Source organism: Corvus hawaiiensis, chromosome 22, assembly GCF_020740725.1.
Source record: "Corvus hawaiiensis isolate bCorHaw1 chromosome 22, bCorHaw1.pri.cur, whole genome shotgun sequence".
NCBI classification, from domain to species: Eukaryota; Metazoa; Chordata; class Aves; order Passeriformes; family Corvidae; genus Corvus; species Corvus hawaiiensis.
Genome location: NC_063234.1, coordinates 7736523 through 7753619, shown reverse-complemented (window position 1 = coordinate 7753619; position 17097 = coordinate 7736523). Strand labels below are relative to the sequence as shown.

The window sequence follows — 17097 nt, the reverse complement described above, 5'->3', positions numbered from 1 at the left end:
ATGGAGTCTGGGGGGTTCCATGGCGTTTTCTTGGGGTTCCCCGTGGGATTTGGGGGGTTTAGTGGGATTTCCATGGAGTTTTCTTGGGGTTCCCATGGGATTTGGGGGGTTTAGTGGGATTTCCGTGGAGTTTCCTTGGGGTTCCCGTGGGATCTGGGGGATTTAGTGGGATTTCCAGGGAATTCTGGTGGGATTTGGGGGGTTTGGGAGATTTCCTGGGAATTCTGGTGGGATTTGGGGGGTTTAGTGGGATTCCCAGGGAATTCTGGTGAGATTTGGGGGAGTTTAGTGGGATTTCCAGGGAATTCTGCTGGGATTTGGGGGGTTTGGTGGGATTTCCCAGGAGCTTTGGGGGTTCTGGTGGGATTTCGGAGGATTTGGTGGCATTTTCCAGGGCTCCCAGGAGGTCCTGGTGGGAATTCCGGGGGTTCTGCTGGGATTTTGGCTCCCTGGTTGGATCGCGGGGCTCCGTCCCCTCCGCTGCCCGGCCTCAGTTTCCCCAACCTCTCCCCATTCCTGAGTTCCAAGCAGGAAACTCCGGGATTTTGGATCTTTCCCACATCCCCGAGAAGCTGGGATGGCCCCAAATCCCGGGATGCCGAGGAGCAGAGGGGGCTGGAACGGGATGGATTTTGTTCCTGGGATAGGAATGGGGGCGGGAGCTTTGGGGGCGCCCGATCCCGAGGGATTTCCCCCCGATCCCGAGGGATTTCTCCCCGATCCCGAGGGGTTTGTCCCCCGATCCCGAGGGGTTTGCCCCCGATCCCGAGGGATTTCCCCCCGATCCCGAGGGATTTGCCCCCGATCCCGAGGGGTTTGCCCCCGATCCCGAGGGATTTCCCCCGATCCCGAGGGGTTTGTCCCCGATCCCGAGGGATTTCTCCCCGATCCCGAGGGATTTCCCCCGATCCCGAGGGATTTGTCCCCGATCCCGAGGGATTTCCCCCGATCCCGAGGGATTTGTCCCCGATCCCGAGGGGTTTGTCCCCGATCCTGAGGGGTTTGCCCCCGATCCCGAGGGGTTTGCCCCCAATCCCGAGGGATTTGTCCCCGATCCTGAGGGATTTCCCCCGATCCCGAGGGATTTGTCCCCGATCCCGAGGGATTTGTCCCCGATCCCGAGGGATTTCCCCCGATCCCGAGGGATTTGTCCCCGATCCCGAGGGATTTCCCCCGATCCCGAGGGATTTCCCCCGATCCCGAGGGATTTGTCCCCGATCCCGAGGGGTTTGTCCCCAATCCCGAGGGGTTTGCCCCCGATCCCGAGGGATTTCCCCCCGATCCCGAGGGATTTGTCCCCGATCCCGAGGGATTTCCCCCGATCCTGAGGGATTTCCCCCCCGATCCCGAGGGATTTGTCCCCGATCCCAAGGGGTTTGCCCCCGATCCCGAGGGGTTTGTCCCCGATCCCGAGGGATTTGTCCCCAATCCCGAGGGATTTGTCCCCGATCCCGAGGGATTTCCCCCGATCCCGAGGGATTTGTCCCCGATCCCGAGGGGTTTGCCCCCGATCCCGAGGGATTTGTCCCCGATCCTGAGGGGTTTGCCCCCGATCCCGAGGGATTTGCCCCCGATCCCGAGGGATTTCCCCCGATCCCGAGGGATTTGTCCCCGATCCCGAGGGATTTCCCCCGATCCTGAGGGATTTCCCCCGATCCCGAGGGATTTGTCCCCGATCCCGAGGGATTTTTCCCTGGAATGCTGCCTGAGCCCGTTCCCGCAGGCTCCCGGCGCGGGTGAGCAATGGAGAGGCCGGAGGAGATTCCCACATCCGGAACCGCACCTGGAAGAGGGAGAGCATCTGCCGAGGTGGGCGAAATCTGGATAACCCCCTGGAAAACCTCCGGGTACCCCTGGGACACCCCTGGATCCCCCTGGATACCCCTGGATCCCCCTGGATACCCCTGGGATTCCCCTGGACACCCCCTGGATACCCCCGGGATCCTCCTGGCTCCCCCTGGATACCCCTGGATACCCCTGGGATACCCCTGGGATAATCCTGGGACACCCCCTGGGATAACCCCTGGATCCCCCTGGATCCGCCTGGATCCCCCAGGCCGGGTTCGGGATGGGATTCCCGTCCCGCCGGATCCCGGGATGCTGATTCCGGCCTTTTCCAGGGGAGCGTTTCTCCTTCCCGGAGGTGGAGCCCGAGGTCATCTACGACGACGTTCCCTGCGAGGGGCTGGAGGCGGAGCCGGACGGTACGGAGCGGCCTCTTCCCCGCTTTTCCAGAGCCTGATCCCACGGGAGCGGCCTCTTCCCGCTTTTCCAGAGCCTGATCCCACGGGAGCGGCCTCTTCCCCGCTTTTCCAGAGCCTGATCCCATGGGAATCACCTCTTCCCGCTTTTCCAGAGCCTGATCCCATGGGAGCGGCCTCTTCCCGCTTTTCCAGAGCCTGATCCCATGGGAATCACCTCTTCCCCGCTTTTCCAGAGCCTGATCCCATGGGAATCACCTCTTCCCGCTTTTCCAGAGCCTGATCCCACGGGAGCGGCCTCTTCCCCGCTTTTCCAGGCCCTGATCCCACGGGAGCGGCCTCTTCCCCGCTTTTCCAGAGCCTGATCCCATGGGAGCGGCCTCTTCCCCGCTTTTTCCAGGCCCTGATCCCATGGGAGCGGCCTCTTCCCGCTTTTCCAGAGCCTGATCCCATGGGAATCACCTCTTCCCGCTTTTCCAGAGCCTGATCCCACGGGAGCGGCCTCTTCCCGCTTTTCCAGAGCCTGATCCCACGGGAGCGGCCTCTTCCCCGCTTTTCCAGAGCCTGATCCCATGGGAGCGGCCTCTTCCCGCTTTTTCCAGGCCCTGATCCCATGGGAGCGGCCTCTTCCCCGCTTTTTCCAGGCCCTGATCCCATGGGAGCGGCCTCTTCCCCGCTTTTCCAGAGCCTGATCCCATGGGAATCACCTCTTCCCGCTTTTCCAGAGCCTGATCCCACGGGAGCGGCCTCTTCCCACTTTTCCAGGCCCTGATCCCATGGGAGCGGCCTCTTCCCGCTTTTCCAGGCCCTGATCCCACGGGAGCGGCCTCTTCCCCCCGCTTTTCCAGAGCCTGATCCCACGGGAGCGGCCTCTTCCCGCTTTTCCAGGCCCTGATCCCACGGGAGCGGCCTCTTCCCGCTTTTTCCAGAGCCTGATCCCACGGGAGCGGCCTCTTCCCGCTTTTCCAGGCCCTGATCCCACGGGAGCGGCCTCTTCCCGCTTTTCCAGGCCCTGATCCCATGGGAGCGGCCTCTTCCCCGCTTTTCCAGAGCCTGATCCCACGGGAGCGGCCTCTTCCCGCTTTTCCCAGGCCCTGATCCCATGGGAATCACCTCTTCCCGCTTTTCCAGGCCCTGATCCCATGGGAGCGGCCTCTTCCCCGCTTTTCCAGGCCCTGATCCCATGGGAATCACCTCTTCCCGCTTTTCCAGGCCCTGATCCCACGGGAGCGGCCTCTTCCCGCTTTTCCAGAGCCTGATCCCATGGGAGCGGCCTCTTCCCCGCTTTTCCAGGCCCTGATCCCACGGGAGCGGCCTCTTCCCGCTTTTCCAGAGCCTGATCCCACGGGAGCGGCCTCTTCCCGCTTTTCCAGAGCCTGATCCCATGGGAATCACCTCTTCCCGCTTTTCCAGAGCCTGATCCCATGGGAATCACCTCTTCCCCGCTTTTCCAGGCCCTGATCCCATGGGAATCACCTCTTCCCGCTTTTCCAGGCCCTGATCCCACGGGAGCGGCCTCTTCCCCCGCTTTTCCAGGCCCTGATCCCACGGGAGCGGCCTCTTCCCCGCTTTTCCAGAGCCTGATCCCATGGGAGCGGCCTCTTCCCGCTTTTCCAGGCCCTGATCCCATGGGAGCGGCCTCTTCCCGCTTTTCCAGAGCCCTGATCCCATGGGAGCGGCCTCTTCCCCGCTTTTCCAGGCCCTGATCCCATGGGAATCACCTCTTCCCGCTTTTTCCAGGCCCTGATCCCACGGGAGCGGCCTCTTCCCGCTTTTCCAGAGCCCTGATCCCATGGGAATCACCTCTTCCCCGCTTTTCCAGAGCCTGATCCCATGGGAGCGGCCTCTTCCCGCTTTTCCAGAGCCCTGATCCCATGGGAATCACCTCTTCCCGCTTTTCCAGGCCCTGATCCCATGGGAATCACCTCTTCCCGCTTTTCCAGGCCCCCCCATCCCGTTTTCCATCGGGAAGGGGATCCCATCCCCCAGGAGGCTCCGGCCAGGGATCCCATGGGAACCGCTGGGATTTGGGGGGCCGGAGCCGCTCCCAGAGGAGCCGCGGGACCCCGAGGGGTGGGGAATTCGGGAATTCGGGAATTCGGGAATTCGGGAATCTGCCCTGAGATCCCACAGCTCCCAAATTCCCCCTTCCCTTCCTTTCCCCTCTCCCTCCGTGCCCTCCCCATTCCCACCCCCGGGAAGAGGAGCCCCCCCCGGTTCCGTCCATCCCGGAGCGTTCCCGGCTCCCTCCCGCCCACACGGAGCTGGGATGGGAGCACTGGGAGCACTGGGATGAGCTGGGATGGGAGCACTGGGAGCAGCGGGATGAGCTGGGATGGGAGCACTGGGAGCACTGGGATGAGCCAGGATGGGAGCACTGGGAGCACTGGGATGAGCTGGGATGGAACACTGGGAGCACTGGGATGAGCTGGGATGGGAGCACTGGGATGAGCTGGGATGGGAGCACTGGGAGCACTGGGATGAGCTGGGAGCACTGGGAGCAGTGGGATGAGCTGGGATGGAACACTGGGAGCAGTGGGATGAGCTGGGATGGGAGCACTGGGATGAGCTGGGAGCACTGGGAGCAGTGGGATGAGCCGGGATGGGAGCACTGGGATGAGCTGGGAGCACTGGGAGCACTGGGATGAGCCGGGATGGGAGCACTGGGAGCAGTGGGATGAGCTGGGAGCACTGGGAGCACTGGGATGAGCCGGGATGGGAGCACTGGGAGCACTGGGATGAGCTGGGAGCACTGGGAGCACTGGGATGAGCCGGGATGGGAGCACTGGGAGCACTGGGATGAGCTGGGATGGGAGCAGTGGGATGAGCTGGGAGCACTGGGAGCAGTGGGATGAGCTGGGATGGGAGCAGTGGGATGAACTGGGAGCACTGGGAGCAGTGGGATGAGCTGGGAGCACTGGGAGCAGTGGGATGAGCCGGGATGGGAGCACTGGGAGCAGTGGGATGAGCTGGGAGCACTGGGAGCACTGGGATGAGCCGGGATGGGAGCACTGGGAGCACTGGGATGAGCTGGGAGCACTGGGAGCACTGGGATGAGCCGGGATGGGAGCACTGGGAGCACTGGGATGAGCTGGGATGGGAGCAGTGGGATGAGCTGGGAGCACTGGGAGCACTGGGATGAGCTGGGATGGGAGCAGTGGGATGAGCTGGGAGCACTGGGAGCACTGGGATGAGCTGGGATGGGAGCAGTGGGATGAGCTGGGAGCACTGGGAGCACTGGGATGAGCTGGGATGGGAGCAGTGGGATGAGCTGGGAGCACTGGGAGCAGTGGGATGAGCTGGGATGGGAGCAGTGGGATGAGCTGGGAGCACTGGGAGCACTGGGATGAGCTGGGATGGGAGCAGTGGGATGAGCTGGGAGCACTGGGAGCAGTGGGATGAGCCGGGATGGGAGCACTGGGAGCACTGGGATGAGCTGGGATGGGAGCACTGGGATGAGCTGGGATGGGAGCAGTGGGATGAGCTGGGAGCACTGGGAGCACTGGGATGAGCTGGGATGGGAGCACTGGGATGAGCTGGGATGGGAGCACTGGGAGCACTGGGATGAGCTGGGATGGGAGCAGTGGGATGAGCTGGGAGCACTGGGAGCAGTGGGATGAGCTGGGATGGGAGCACTGGGAGCAGTGGGATGAGCTGGGATGGGAGCACTGGGATGAGCTGGGATGGGAGCAGTGGGATGAGCTGGGATGGGAGCAGTGGGATGAGCTGGGATGGGAGCAGTGGGATGAGCTGGGAGCACTGGGAGCAGTGGGATGAGCTGGGATGGGAGCAGTGGGATGAGCTGGGAGCACTGGGAGCAGTGGGATGAGCCGGGATGGGAGCAGTGGGATGAGCTGGGAGCACTGGGAGCAGTGGGATGAGCTGGGATGGGAGCACTGGGAGCAGTGGGATGAGCTGGGAGCACTGGGAGCACTGGGATGAGCTGGGATGGGAGCACTGGGATGAGCTGGGAGCACTGGGATGAGCCGGGGCTGTGCCGCAGGGCCGGGGCCGATCGGCGGGGACGGAGCGCAGCCGGAGCCGGAGCCGGAGCTGGGCTGGAGCTCCAGCGACTTCGAGAGCTACAGCGACGGAGAGTCCGGGGACGAATCCCGGCGGGAAGCGGAGCCGGCCAAGCAGCGCGCGGCCTTCCAGCCCAAGGTATCCGCGTGGGAACGGTCACCCAGCCGTCATTGCGTGCCGCCTGCCAGCCCGGGGCATCCATCTGGGAATGGTTATCCATCCGTCATTCCATGCCGCCTGCCAGCCCGGGGCATCCATCTGGGAATGGTTATCCATCCTTCCATCCTTCCATCCCTCCATCCCTCCATCCTTCCATCCATCCATCCTTCCATCCCTCCATCCCTGTGTCCATCCATCCCTCCATCCATCCATCCATCCCTCCATCCATGGATCCATCCATCCATCCATCCATCCCTCCATCCATCCCAGTGTCCATCCCTCCATCCATCCATCCATCCATCCATCCATCCATCCATCCCTGTGTCCATCCCTCCATCCATCCATCCATCCATCCATCCATCCCTCCATCCATGGATCCTTCCATCCATGGATCCATGGATCCATGGATCCATCCATCCTTCCATCCTTCCATCCCTCCATCCCTCCATCCTTCCATCCTTCCATCCTTCCATCCCTCCATCCCTCCATCCTTCCATCCATCCATCCATCCCTCCCTCCCTTCCTCCATCCATCCATCCATCCATCCCTCCATCCATCCCTCCATGGATCCATCCATCCATCCCTCCCTCCATCCATGGATCCATGGATCCATCCATCCATCCATCCCTCCATCCATGGATCCCTCCATCCATCCATCCATCCATCCATCCATCCCTCCATCCATCCATCCATCCATCCCTCCATCCATCCATCCATCCCTCCATCCATCCATCCCTCCATCCATCCATGGATCCATCCATCCATCCCTCCATCCATCCCTCCATCCATCCCTCCATCCATCCCTCCATCCATCCATCCATCCATCCCTCCATCCATCCCTCCCTCCAGCCCAAGGTATCCATCCCGGGAATTCTCATCCATCCCAGGAATTCTCATCCCTCCTTTGGAATCCCCATCCTTCCAGCCCAAGGTATCCCTGCCTTCGGCTCCTCATCCTCCTTCCATCCTTTGGAATTCTCATCCCTCCCTCCAGCCCCATCCCTCCTTTGGAATCCGCACCCATCCCGGAAATCCCCACCCCTCCATTCCAAGGTATCCAACCTCTGGGAGTTCTCATCCCTCCTTTGGAATTCTCATCCCTGCATTCCAAGGTATCCCTTCTTTTGGAATCTTCAGCCCCCCTTGGAACCCCCATCCACCCCGGGAATCCCCATCCCTGCAGCCCAAGGTATCCCTCCTTTGGAATCCTCATCCCGGCTTTTCCGTGGAGGAAACCGGAGCCCCCGCAGCTGCTGCTGCTGCCTTTTCCCTGGAATTTCCTTCCTCCTTTCCTCCTTCCCTTGGGATTTCCTCCCCCTGGAGCCTCTCCCTGCCTTTCCCCGCTCCTGCTGCATTCCTGCTCCATCCCGGCTGGAATTTCGGGACGATTCCCTGTTTTGAGCCTCTCCCTGCCTGTCCCCGCTCCATCCCGGCCGGGATTCCGGGCTGTGCCGCTCGGGGTGATTCCTCCTGGGTTTGAGCCTTTCCCTGCTCCATCCCGGCTGGAATTTCGGGATGATTTCTCCCATCTTTGAGCCTCTCCCCGCTCCCGCTGCATTCCCCGCTCCATCCCCGCTCCATCCCTCTCCATCCCCGCTCCATCCCCGCTCCTGCTCCATCCCCACTCCTGCTCCATTCCCGCTCCATCCCTGCTCCTGCTCCATCCCTGCTCCATTCCCGCTCCATCCCTGCTCCTGCTCCATCCCTGCTCCATCCCCGCTCCATCCCTGCTCCAGCTGCATTCCCTGCTACATCCCCGCTCCTGCTCCATCCCTGCTCCATCGCTGCTCCTGCTCCATCCCTGCTCCTGCTCCATCCCCACTCCCGCTCCATCCCTGCTCCTGCTCCATCCCCACTCCCGCTCCATGCCTGCTCCATGCCCGCTCCATCCCCGCTCCTGCTCCATCCCTGCTCCATCGCTGCTCCTGCTCCATCCCTGCTCCTGCTCCATCCCCACTCCCGCTCCATGCCTGCTCCATGCCCGCTCCATCCCTGCTCCTGCTCCATCCCTGCTCCATCCCCGCTCCGTCCCCGCTCCATCCCTGCTCCTGCTCCATCCCCACTCCCGCTCCATGCCTGCTCCATGCCCGCTCCATGCCGGCCGGGATCGGGATGTGCCGCGCTCTGGGTGATGTGTGCTGTGTTTGTGTTGCCGCTGCCGGATCTCCGCTCTTCTTCCTGCTGCTCCTGCTGCTCCTGCTCCTGCTCCTGATCCTGCTGCTCCTGATCCTGCTGCTCCTGATCCTGCTGCTGCTGCTCCTGATCCTGCTGCTCCTGCTGCTGCTGATCCTGCTCCTGCTCCTGATCCTGCTGCTGCTGCTCCTGATCCTGCTGCTCCTGATCCTGATCCTGCTCCTGATCCTGCTGCTCCTGATCCTGCTGCTGCTCCTGATCCTGCTGCTGCTGCTCCTGATCCTGCTGCTGCTGCTCCTGATCCTGCTCCTGCTCCTGATCCTGCTGCTCCTGCTGCTCCTGATCCTGATCCTGATCCTGTTGCTGCTCCTGATCCTGCTGCTCCTGATCCTGCTGCTGCTGCTCCTGCTCCTGCTCCTGCTCCTGATCCTGATCCTGCTGCTCCTGATCCTGATCCTGATCCTGTTGCTGCTCCTGATCCTGCTGCTCCTGATCCTGCTGCTGCTGATCCTGATCCTGCTCCTGCTCCTGATCCTGATCCTGCTGCTCCTGCTCCTGATCCTGATCCTGCTGCTGCTCCTGATCCTGCTGCTGCTGATCCTGATCCTGATCCTGCTCCTGATCCTGCTGCTGCTGCTCCTGATCCTGCTGCTCCTGCTGCTCCTGATCCTGATCCTGATCCTGCTCCTGCTCCTGATCCTGCTGCTGCTGCTCCTGCTCCTGCTCCTGCTGCTCCTGCTCCTGCTGCTCCTGATCCTGCTGCTGCTGCTCCTGATCCTGCTGCTCCTGCTGCTGCTGATCCTGCTCCTGATCCTGCTCCTGATCCTGCTGCTCCTGCTCCTGCTCCTGATCCTGCTGCTCCTGCTGCTGCTGCTCCTGATCCTGCTCCTGATCCTGCTGCTCCTGCTCCTGCTCCTGATCCTGCTGCTCCTGCTGCTGCTGCTCCTGATCCTGCTGCTCCTGCTGCTGCTGCTCCTGATCCTGCTGCTGCTCCTGCTCCTGCTCCTGATCCTGCTGCTCCTGATCCTGCTCCTGCTCCTGATCCTGCTGCTCCTGATCCTGCTCCTGCTGCTGCTCCTGCTCCTGCTCCTGCTCCTGATCCTGCTGCTCCTGCTGCTGCTGCTCCTGCTCCTGCTCCTGATCCTGCTGCTCCTGCTGCTGCTGCTCCTGCTCCTGATCCTGCTGCTCCTGCTGCTGCTGCTCCTGCTCCTGCTCCTGATCCTGATCCTGCTGCTCCTGCTGCTGCTGCTCCTGCTCCTGCTCCTGCTGCTGCTGCTCCTGCTCCTGATCCTGCTGCTCCTGCTGCTCCTGCTCCTGCTCCTGCTCCTGCTCCTGATCCTGCTGCTCCTGCTGCTGCTGCTCCTGCTCCTGCTCCTGATCCTGCTGCTCCTGCTGCTGCTGCTCCTGCTCCTGCTCCTGCTCCTGATCCTGCTGCTCCTGCTGCTGCTGCTCCTGCTCCTGCTCCTGATCCTGCTGCTCCTGCTCCTGCTGCTCCTGCTCCTGATCCTGCTGCTCCTGATCCTGCTGCTCCTGCTGCTGCTGATCCTGCTCCTGATCCTGCTCCTGATCCTGCTCCTGCTCCTGCTGATCCTGCTCCTGCTCCTGCTGCTCCTGCTCCTGATCCTGCTGCTCCTGATCCTGATCTTGCTCCTGCTGCTCCTGTTCCTGCTCCTGCTGCTGCTCCTGCTGCTCCTGATCCTGATCCCGATCCTGATCCTGATCCTCCTGCTGCTGCTGCTCCTGATCCTGCTCCTGATCCTGCTGCTCCTGCTGCTGCTGATCCTGCTGCTCCTGCTGCTGCTGATCCTGCTCCTGATCCTGCTCCTGTTCCTGCTGCTCCTGCTGCTGCTGATCCTGCTCCTGCTCCTGCTGCTCCTGCTCCTGATCCTGCTGCTCCTGATCCTGATCTTGCTCCTGCTGCTCCTGTTCCTGCTCCTGCTGCTGCTCCTGCTGCTCCTGATCCTGATCCCGATCCTGATCCTGATCCTCCTGCTGCTGCTGCTCCTGATCCTGCTCCTGATCCTGCTGCTCCTGCTGCTGCTGATCCTGCTCCTGCTCCTGCTGCTCCTGCTCCTGATCCTGCTGCTCCTGCTGCTGCTGATCCTGCTCCTGATCCTGCTCCTGTTCCTGCTGCTCCTGCTGCTGCTGATCCTGCTCCTGCTCCTGCTCCTGTTCCTGCTCCTGTTCCTGCTCCTGTTCCTGCTCCTGTTCCTGCTCCTGTTCCTGCTCCTGTTCCTGCTGCTGTTCCTGCTGCTGTTCCTTCTCCTGTTCCTGCTCCTGTTCCTGCTCCTGTTCCTGCTCCTGTTCCTGCTGCTGTTCCTGCTGCTGTTCCTATTCCTGCTCCTGTTCCTGCTGCTGTTCCTGCTGCTGTTCCTTCTCCTGCTGCTGCTTTGCTGCGGGCTCAGCTCTCTCCGGACCTCCGTAAGCTCCGGCAGAAATGCGCCAGGACTAAGCGGGACCTCCTGGCGCTCAGAGTTGGGGGGAAGGAGATGCACGAGCTGAAGCACAAATGCGACTGGAAGGTACCTCCCGCTCCGCCCCGCATCCCGCTCTTCCCGAAATTCCCGGTGCGGCGGGGCCGGGGAGGGGGGGAAACCCCTCGTGGGATCCCATCCGGGCTGAGCTCGTCCCATTCCGTGCCCCGCTCCCGAAAAACGCCGGCCCAGCCGTCGGAATTCCGGGCTTTTCTTGGGAAGGGAGCTCGGAGCACGCCGGGAGAGAGGGATCCCAGGAGGGGCTGGTACGGGAGGAGGAAGGAAGGGAAGGGAAGGGGAATTTTGGGAGTTGTGGGATCTTAGTGCGGAGCCTTTCCCGCCCTGCGCCGTCCCAGCTGGAGCTCCAGGGGGTGGGAAGGGGCTGCCAGCGTCAGTTTGGGGTGAAACGCTGGGGTTTGGGGTGAAACAGTGGGATTTGGGATGAAACAGTGGGGTTTAGGATGAAACGCTGGGATTTAGGATAAAACGCTGGGGTTTGGGGTAAAACAGTGGGATTTGGGATGAAACAGTGGGATTTAGGATGAAACGCTGGGATTTAGGATGAAACACTGGGATTTGGGCAGTGAAACGCTGGGATTTGGGATGAAACGCTGGGATTTAGGATGAAATGCTGGGATTTGGGGTGAAACGCTGGGATTTGGGGTGAAACGCTGGGATTTGGGCAGTGAAACGCTGGGATTTGGGGTGAAACGCTGAGATTTAGGATAAAACGCTGGGATTTAGGATGGAACACTGGGATTTGGGGTGAAACGCTGAGATTTAGGATGAAACACTGGGATTTAGGATGAAACACTGGGATTTAGGATAAAACGCTGGGATTTGGAGTGAAACGCTGGGATTTAGGATAAAACGCTGGGATTTGGGGTGAAACGCTGGGATTTAGGATGAAATGCTGGGATTTGGGGTGAAACGCTGGGATTTGGGCAGTGAAACGCTGGGATTTGGGGTGAAACGCTGGGATTTAGGATGAAATGCTGGGATTTGGGGTGAAACGCTGGGATTTGGGGTGAAACGCTGGGATTTGGGATGAAACGCTGGGATTTGGGCAGTGAAACGCTGGGATTTGGGGTGAAACGCTGAGATTTAGGATAAAATGCTGGGATTTGGGATGGAACACTGGGATTTGGGATGAAACGCTGAGATTTAGGATGAAACACTGGGATTTGGGGTGAAACACTGGGATTTGGGCAGTGAAACGCTGGGATTTGGGGTGAAACGCTGGGATTTAGGATGAAATGCTGGGATTTGGGGTGAAACGCTGGGATTTGGGGTGAAACGCTGGGATTTGGGATGAAATGCTGGGATTTGGGCAGTGAAACGCTGGGATTTAGGATGAAATGCTGGGATTTGGGGTGAAACGCTGGGATTTGGGGTGAAACGCTGGGATTTGGGCAGTGAAACGCTGAGATTTAGGATAAAATGCTGGGATTTGGGATGGAACACTGGGATTTGGGATGAAACGCTGAGATTTAGGATGAAACACTGGGATTTGGGGTGAAACACTGGGATTTGGGCAGTGAAACGCTGGGATTTGGGGTGAAACGCTGAGATTTAGGATAAAATGCTGGGATTTGGGCAGTGAAACGCTGGGATTTGGGCAGTGAAACGCTGGGATTTGGGATGAAACACTGGGATTTGGGCAGTGAAACGCTGGGATTTGGGCAGTGAAACGCTGGGATTTGGGGTGAAACGCTGAGATTTAGGATAAAATGCTGGGATTTGGGATGGAACACTGGGATTTGGGATGAAACGCTGAGATTTAGGATGAAACACTGGGATTTGGGGTGAAACACTGGGATTTGGGCAGTGAAACGCTGGGATTTTGGGGTGAAACACTGGGATTTGAGCAGTGAAACACTGGGATTTGGGGTGCAACGCTGAGATTTAGGATAAAACACTGGGATTTAGGATGAAACGCTGGGATTTGGGATAAAACGCTGGGATTTGGGATGAAGCGCTGGGATTTGGGCAGGGAAAGGCCCGTCCCCCCCTCTTCCTCTCCCCCACATCCAATCCCGGCCCAGGGAAGGGATGGATCCGCTCCCGGCTCCGCTCCCGCTCCCTTCCCGGGCTGCGCTCGGCTCTGCTGCGCCATCCCGCTTCGGCCGCTTGCGAATCCTGCCGGGATCCTGCCGGGATCCTGCCGGGATCGATCCTGCCGGGATCCTGCCGGGATCCCGGAGCACCCCGCCTGTGCCTGCTGCTCCCGCCTGCGGGGGAAAACAGGGAACGGCGCTCCACGGATGTTCCTGAGGGGGAACCGGATCCGGCCGGCGATCCCGGGGCTGCCTCGAGCTTTCCAATCCCTGATCTGTGATCCCTGTGATCCCTGTGATCATCCCTGGTCCCTGATCCCGGATCCCTGATCCCGGCTCCCGGATCCCGTTCGCAGATGTCGCAGCTGATGCGGGCGGCGCGGAGCGGCACCAAGGACGGGCTGGAGAAGACGCGGATGGCGGTGATGAGGAAGGTGACGTTCCTGCAGCGCCGGGAAAACCCAGGTGAGCGGGAAACCCCACCCGGAGCCCCTGGAGAGGGCGGATTCCAGGGAATCCTCATCCCGCTCACCTTTTCCCACGTTTTCCTGGATTATTCCCGGCGTTTTCAGCTTTCCCGTGGCTGTTCCCACTCTCAGCTCGCTCCTTTTATCCTCGTGGGATAAAGCAGCGGCTCCCCCCAGCAGCACCGCGGTGTCCTTGGGTTTTTCCTCCAGGATTTTTCCCTGAATTCCCAATCCCGGGGGTTTCCCTGTCCCGCAGGGAATGAGGAGCACAGGGAGGCCCCAGGTGAGCGGGAAAACCCCACCCGGAGCCCCTGGAGAGGGCGGATTCCAGGGAATCCTCATCCCGCTCACCTTTTCCCACTTTTTCCTGGATTATTCCTGGCGTTTTCAGCTTCCCCGTGGCTGTTCCCACTCTCTGGGAACTCGCTCCTTGCTCCAAGCATTTTTGGGATAAAGCACCGGGGTGTGCTTAGGCTTTTCCCTGGGGATTTTCCCCAGAATTCCCAAATCCCGGGGCTTTCCCTGTCCCGCAGGGGACGGGGAGCGCAGGAGGAGGGCGGCCGAGGCGGAGAGGCCGCCGCGCTCCCGCCGCGGCTCCCGGCTTTCCCCGGAGCTCCGGAGGGGAGGTACGATCCCGCCGGGCCGCCCCGCGCCCGGAGCTTCCCGTGGGATCCGCCGCGCGTGTCCCGGCGCTCCCGCATGGCTTTGGGGCGCGGGGATCCCGGCACGGGGAGAAGGAGCCGTGGGCGGCGACGGGCCCGGCCCAAATTGGGGAAGGAAAAGGTCCCGGAGCTGGCAGCGCCCTCCCCGCAGCCCTTCCCTTCCTTCCTTCCCTCCCTCCCTCGCTCCGCTCCCGGCTCTGGGCAGCCCGGGATGGGGCCGGGGCCATGTGGAGCCGGCGGCCGCGCTCCCGGCCCGACCCGGCCCAGCCTCGCTCGCCCTCCTCCTCCTCGGCTGCTTCGGCCTCGGGTAAGGGCTCCGCGCTCCGCCGCTTCCCGCTTCTCCTCCGCTCCCGGCTCCTTCTCCCGTTTCCCGCTGGCTTGGAGCGAGGCCGAGGTGCCGTTCCCACATCCCGGGCGGATTTTGGGATGGGGACCCTCCCTGTCCCCTCCCTGTCCCCTCCCTGCGGCGCTGGCCTGGTCCCCGCTCTGGCGCTTCCCACTTTTCCTCCGCTCCCGGCTCCTCTTCCCAAATCCCAGGATTTGGGATTGGGGGATGGCGGCTGAACCCCGCGTGCTGTGCCTGCATGTCCCTCACCCCGGGATTTGTGGGATCGCGGCTGAGCCCCGCTTCCCAGCACTTCCCGGGACTCACTTCCCGGGACTCACTTCCCGGCTGGCTTGGAGCGAGGCCGAGGTGCCGTTCCCACATCCCGGGCGGATTTTGGGATGGGGACCCTCCCTGTCCCCTCTGTGCGGTGCTGGCCCCGACCCTGCTCCAGCACTTCCCACTTTTCCCCCACTCCCGGCTCCTTTTCCCGTTTCCCGCTGGCTTGGAGCGAGACCGAGGCGCCGTTCCCACATCCCGGGCGGATTTTTGGGATGGGGACCCTCCCTGTCCCCTCCCCGCCGTCCCCAATCCCACCGGACTCATGCTGGTGGCTCTGGAGGCACTCGGGATACCGGCAGCACCGGCAGCACCGGCAGCACCGGGAACACCGGGTAGCACCGGCAGCACCGGGAGCACCGGGAGCACCGGGAACACCGGGAGCACCGGGAGCACCGGGAACACCGGGAGCACCGGCAGCACCGGCAGCACCGGCAGCACCGGGAGCACCGGGAACACCGGCAGCACCGGCAGCACCGGGAGCAGCAGGACGTGCCTCCCGCGCCGCTCCGGAGGCAGAGCCGGCCCCGGTGGCCCCGGCGCGGCTCCGCGTGGCAGCGGCTGCTGCTGTGCCCGCAGGGGACTCGGAGGACGAGGACACCGGATTCCTGGAGGTCACCGTGTCGGACGCCAAGCACCCCCCGCCCGAGCTGGGCCCCATGCCCGACGGGCTGAGCCCCCAGCAGGTGCGGGCTCTGGCTCCGGGGCTCTCCGCGGCTCTCCGGGGCTCTCCGGGGCTCTGGCTCTGGGGCTCTCCGGGGGTTTGGGATCGGGGCTCTCCGGGGGTTTGGGATTGGGGCTCTCCAGGGATCTGGGATTGGGGCTCTCCAGGGATCTGGGATCGGGGCTCTCCAGGGATCTGGGATTGGGGCTCTCTGGGGATCTGGGATTGCGGCTCTCTGGGGATCTGGGGTCGGGGCTCTCCGGGAGTTTGGGATCGGGGCTCTCCGGGAGTTTGGGATTGCGGCTCTCTGGGGATCTGGGGTCGGGGCTCTCTGGGGATCTGGGATCGGGGCTCTCCGGGGATTTGGGATCGGGGCTCTCCGGGGGTTTGGGATTGGGGCTCTCCAGGGATCTGGGATCGGGGCTCTCCAGGGATCTGGGATCGGGGCTCTCTGGGGATCTGGGATTGGGGCTCTCCGGGGATCTGGGATTGGGGCTCTCCAGGGATCTGGGATCGGGGCTCTCCAGGGATCTGGGATTGGGGCTCTCCAGGGATCTGGGATCGGGGCTCTCCGGGGATCTGGGATCGGGGCTCTCCGGGGATCTGGGATTGGGGCTCTCTGGGGATCTGGGATCGGGGCTCTCTGGGGATTTGGGATCGGGGCTCTCCGGGGGTCTGGGATCAGGGCTTACCAGGGATTTGTTACCGGGGCTTTCCGGGGATCTGAGGGCGGGACGCAGCTTCCCCCGGTTGAGCAATGGGGGAAAGGCCGAGTCAGCAAAAACGGCGCTGCTGAGTCAGCGCTTCCGCTGGGCTGGGGTTGGTTCCCTTTTCCTGGGATTTGGGATTGGGGCGTCACAGCTGAGCCCCACAGGCTGGGCCTGCACTTCCCCTCATCCCGGGATTTGGGATCATGGCTGTGCCTGCATTTCCTCCAATCCCGGGATTCGGGATCACGGCTGTGCCTGCATTTCCCCTCATCCCGGGATTCGGGATCACGGCTGTGCCTGCACCTCCCCGATCCTGGGATTCGGGATCACGGCTGTGCCTGCACCTCCCCTCATCCCGGGATTCGGGATCACGGCTGTGCCTGCATTTCCCCTCATCCCGGGATTCGGGATCACGGCTGTGCCTGCACCTCCCCGATCCTGGGATTCGGGATCACGGCTGTGCCTGCACCTCCCCGATCCTGGGATTCGGGATCACGGCTGTGCCTGCATTTCCCCTCATCCCGGGATTCGGGATCACGGCTGTGCCTGCACCTCCCCGATCCTGTTATTCGGGATCACGGCTGTGCCTGCACCTCCCCGATCCTGGGATTCGGGATCACGGCTGTGCCTGCATTTCCCCTCATCCCGGGATTCGGGATCACGGCTGTGCCTGCACCTCCCCGATCCTGGGATTCGGGATCACGGCTGTGCCTGCATTTCCCCTCATCCCGGGATTCGGGATCACGGCTGTGCCTGCACCTCCCCGATCCCGTTATTCGGGATCACGGCTGTGCCTGCACCTCCCCGATCCCGGGATTCGGGATCACGGCTGTGCCTGCACCTCCCCAATCCCGGGATTCGGGATCACGGCTGTGCCTGCACC

The 17097-nt window shown here is 62.4% G+C and overlaps 3 protein-coding genes across 4 annotated transcripts in view; 2 read left to right on the top strand and 1 right to left on the bottom strand.

Annotated features, from left to right (window-relative positions):
* Positions 1 to 1709: 1709 nt before the first annotated feature.
* LOC125337008 (BUB3-interacting and GLEBS motif-containing protein ZNF207-like) lies at positions 1710 to 7979 on the top strand (the record flags this gene model as incomplete). The annotated part of the gene is made up of 4 exons (XM_048326235.1): positions 1710 to 1809; positions 2121 to 2204; positions 6205 to 6362; positions 7496 to 7979. Coding segments are annotated over 4 exons (765 nt in total), but the record flags the coding sequence as incomplete, so codon positions are not given.
* A 4895-nt stretch (positions 7980 to 12874) lies between these two features.
* Positions 12875 to 14215, bottom strand: LOC125337006 (collagen alpha-1(III) chain-like). Of its 2 annotated transcripts, none has more exons than XM_048326234.1 (2): positions 13866 to 14215; positions 12875 to 13490 (listed from the first exon to the last, which is right to left on the bottom strand). In XM_048326234.1, exons 1-2 carry the CDS (start codon positions 14213 to 14215, stop codon positions 12896 to 12898), a joined length of 945 nt encoding a protein of 314 aa, XP_048182191.1. In that variant the 3' UTR covers positions 12875 to 12895. The 2 variants fall into 2 exon arrangements, 1 of the variants encoding a protein (XP_048182191.1); XR_007207904.1 differs by lacking the exon at positions 13866 to 14215 and adding an exon at positions 13580 to 13845 and having other exon boundaries at positions 12900 to 13490.
* A 186-nt stretch (positions 14216 to 14401) lies between these two features.
* Positions 14402 to 17097, top strand: part of ARHGEF10L (Rho guanine nucleotide exchange factor 10 like) — a 33794-nt gene continuing 31098 nt past the window's right edge. The window contains 2 exon segments of the mRNA XM_048326236.1: positions 14402 to 14483; positions 15420 to 15526. Of these exon segments, the coding sequence (XP_048182193.1) occupies positions 14402 to 14483; positions 15420 to 15526 (189 nt within the window).